The sequence below is a fragment of the Sinocyclocheilus anshuiensis genome, unplaced genomic scaffold, assembly GCF_001515605.1.
Source record: "Sinocyclocheilus anshuiensis isolate Anshui unplaced genomic scaffold, SAMN03320099.WGS_v1.1 scaffold894, whole genome shotgun sequence".
NCBI classification, from domain to species: domain Eukaryota; kingdom Metazoa; phylum Chordata; class Actinopteri; order Cypriniformes; family Cyprinidae; genus Sinocyclocheilus; species Sinocyclocheilus anshuiensis.
In genome coordinates, this window is record NW_015536505.1 from 381801 (window position 1) to 385680 (window position 3880).

At 35.1% G+C, this 3880-nt stretch overlaps 1 protein-coding gene across 1 annotated transcript in view; it reads left to right on the forward strand.

The window, feature by feature from the left end:
• The first annotated feature begins 1769 nt into the window (after positions 1-1769).
• Positions 1770-3880, forward strand: part of LOC107691157 (Niemann-Pick C1 protein-like) — a 46435-nt gene continuing 44324 nt past the window's right edge. The window contains 2 exon segments of the mRNA XM_016489645.1: positions 1770-1807; positions 3422-3553. Coding sequence (XP_016345131.1) covers positions 1775-1807; positions 3422-3553 — 165 coding nt within the window. The 5' untranslated portion in view covers positions 1770-1774.

Here is a 3880-nt window from a genome sequence, read left to right on the forward strand (position 1 = left end):
TATTCGTGAATGACCGTGAGTTAGAATATGATTGCGTCCTTCTGTTTTAGTAACCTGAGACAAACAGCACTAGTGTTTGGTAACCAAGTGATCCTAGTCGAGCTTGTCCTATTTCTGACTGCATAAATATCAAAGAATAACTTTAGCTTTCTAGTTGTTTCTCAGTTTGTAAAGCTTTACAGTTTGTGAAACCGCTTTCACTTATCTAAAATACCTTTGGTCTGTCAAAATAAGTACTGAAAGACCTGCACTAAAAATAAGCACTTGCTCAGGAAAAACTGAAACTACCCTCAAAGTTTAGACAGAAGATTTGTTTGGACTGCACACTAATTCCTGGAAACTGAGGTTAAACAGGTTACAACACAAGGGGGGAATAATCGAGTTTGGTTAGGGTATGGAGGAGTCATTTTATATGAATCTGTTCCACATGTTCAGAGGTATTCACTGATATTGGGTGCACTGTCCTACTTTTTTCATTTTCTTACAAAATGAAATACTGCCAAAATGATATTGTTAATGTTGCCATGAATATAGCCATTGTTGCTGATATGGCGTTAAAACATAAGTAAATAAATGAAATACCATCAAATACAACAATGTGTCATATTTATTATAAATGTTGAGCAATTTAGCTTGAATTAAGTAATGAATGAATGGAGACTACAGCATTGTTTCAAACTGATTTTCAGCTCATATTTTCAGTCGATACCAGCTTATTGAGTCATGACAGGACCAAGACCGTGAATATATAAAAACTGCATATTTTTCATCTGTTGAATTGTCAGAACAGTCAGATAGAAAATAAATAACCACAATTTGCATAATGCATGTCTTAATTGTAGTAGTCATTTCTAAAAAATTCCAAACAATTAAAAAGAAATGTATGCTGATATATCATTTTAAAATTATTCAAAATGATTTTTATTGATCAATAATTCATAGTGATTAATCAAACTTCTAATCAAATTAAATTAAAAAAATGATAATGCAGTTTAATAGCCAGGGTGTTTATTTCACGTCTTATCAACACTATTCACTAAAAATATTTGAAAATACAACATGTAGACTATGTTATCTCTTGACAAAAGCACTCTTGGATTTCAGAGCACTTTAAAATCAGCCAGACTTTTTCTTCACAACCAAGAGTAATCTCAAAATTGCTACTGATTATTTGACTAATCATCCTGACCGATATTTTGGTCCATTATTACTGGTTAGAAAAGTAAAGTAAATTAAATTTAGTAGTGACCTGGATTAGAGATATTAGAAACTGTTATTTTAGGATTTGGGTACAATAGAAGAAGAATGATTACTAGAATAAAGGAAAAATCAAATAGTTGCTTTGGAGTTGTATGTGTTGTAGAGTTTCAGAGATCTTAGGGGATTTCTCATGTGAATGAGCAGGACATTCTTTCTGAATTTCTCAGGTCCAGCATCCTCATAGTTTTCATGTCAATACTTTGCCCTTGTTGCTGTCCAACACAACAAACCAAACGGGAAAAAGGAATGGTAAAAATGATGCCTCAGCTGTCCTTAAGTTTCCTGCGTAAGGGATGGCACAACCCTCAGTCACATGCCCGGTCACGCTCTTTTGTTTCCATTTGAGTGAAAAAGCTGGACAGTTACTCGGTCTAAATGCTGACCCTTGTCCTTTGTAACGCTTTGTGTACCATTTATCATTTAAAATCAAATTGTTGTTGATCTTAAACACGGTTGATTTCATCAATTGAAAATTGACTTTGGTGGAGACACGGTTCTTCTGAATGCAGCACATATGTCTGTGAATTCTGGTCAGATGACTGCAAAAGTGAGCTGAGGAATGTATACTTCTCTGGTTTCACTGAGACGCATTCTGGATAAGTGACGTGGTATAACAGTTTTGACGAGTTTTGAGGGATTTTTATTAGTCCTGGAAGTTAAGTGAAATTTCTTGTGGAGGACAGCAAGGTCTGTTCTCTTGAAAGTGACGCCATGAATGAAACTGAAAAAGAGAAGGAAACATTTTGAAAAGATTTTGAGGAATATTTCATTTTAAACATCAGTGGTGACATATCATGCTGAACAGATGGTCAGAGCAGAGAGATGATAATGATCTGAAAGGTTACAGTTGTAATTGTGTTTTTTTTTTTACCGTAGTTAGGACACATTTTTAAATAACTTGGGTCACTTTTTCAAAACTACACTTTATAAAACAATGACTTAAACACTAACAACAGGTAGCATTAAACAGTGTTATTTCTCAAATGTCTTTACAAAACAAGAACGACAGCTTTCTACTGTTTAGAATTCACTGCTGTATATATATATGTTACATGGTCCGTGTTTACGTGTTAAAGGGGTCATATGATGCGATTCCAAGTTTTCCTTTCTCTTTGGAGTGTTACAAGCTCTTGGTGCATAAAGAAGATCTGTAAAGTTGCAAAGACTAAAGTCTCAAATCCAAAGAGATATTCTTTATAAAAGTTAAGAGTCAACCACGCCTACCTAAAACGGCTCATTCTAACATGCCCCCACATATCTACGTCACTATGTGGAAATATTAGCATAATGCCGCCCAAATGTTCACGCAAAGAAAGAAGGCGTGGTTTCAGGAACAGCAGTAGTGTTGATGCAGCCATGTCAGGGAGACGCTGTGTGTTTCAGAGCGAAAGCAAAAGCACTTTATTTGGCTTTCCGGAAGTAGATGCATTTAGGAATCATTGGTTAAGATTTAGTTACAACAGAACAGCACAACCCAGATGTTCGAATTTGTGCAACGCATTTTATGGACGACAGTTTTCTTAACCTAGAAGAGTACAAGGCTGGCTATGCACAAAGGCTATTTCTAAAAAAAAAAGAAAAAAAAAAAAGGGTAAATTCCAACTTTGCTATGACAATCTGCCGCTTCTGAATCAGCGACTGTAAGTATGTTTTGTTACTAGTTTAAGTATTTGCTATTGACTGTTCAAATGCGGTTTTTGAACATTAAAGCATGTCAACATATTCTGTTACACCAAATACACAAAATAATGATCTTTAAAATAGCATCATATGACCCCTTTAACACTGTGTAGGTGTTCAGCTACATCTGATTGTTTTCTAGTATTTCGTTTTTATGGAATTGGAATATATTTCAATGTGTTATAACAAGTTAACTGTAGAAATGTAGCAGATTGCAGTCTTATTCAGTTTTGTATTGTATTTTGAACTTTAAAAAGTTTTACATTTTTGGAAAAAAAAACACATTAACATGCAAATTGGCCTTTACATAGAGTTTTGGTAGTGTTGTGTCTGAGTGAGAAGAAAAAAAATCATGTAGTTTGAAAGATGTAGTCATATTTTGTGCCAAAGCAATGGAAAATGATCCATAGTTTCCCCACATAGACTGCTGTTGTGCTCACTGTGTAAAGAAATATTCCTAATGTTTCTCATGTCTGCACAGGTGCATGGCCAGCGCTGTATCTGGTATGGTGAATGTGGTAATTCCACTAAAGTTCCAGAGAAGAAGTTAAACTGTAATTACACAGGCTCACCTTTACCTTTACCTGATAAAGAAGGACAGGACCTGCTACAGGTAAGAGAACAGACACCTTAAAGGGTTAGTTTACCCAAAAATGAAAATTCTGTCATTAATTACTCACCCTCGTGTTGTTCGAAACCCGTAAGACCTTCGTTCATCTTCGGAACACAATTTAAGATATTTTTGATGAAATCTGAGGGCTCTCTGACCCTCCCATAGACAGCAAGGTAACTACCACGATCAACATCCAGAAAAGTACCAAGATGATCGACAAAGTAGTCCGTGTGACATCAATGGTTCAACTGTAAAGTTACGAAGATATGAGAATACTTTTTTGCGCAAAGAAAACAAAAATAACGACTTTATTCCACATTTTCGTCT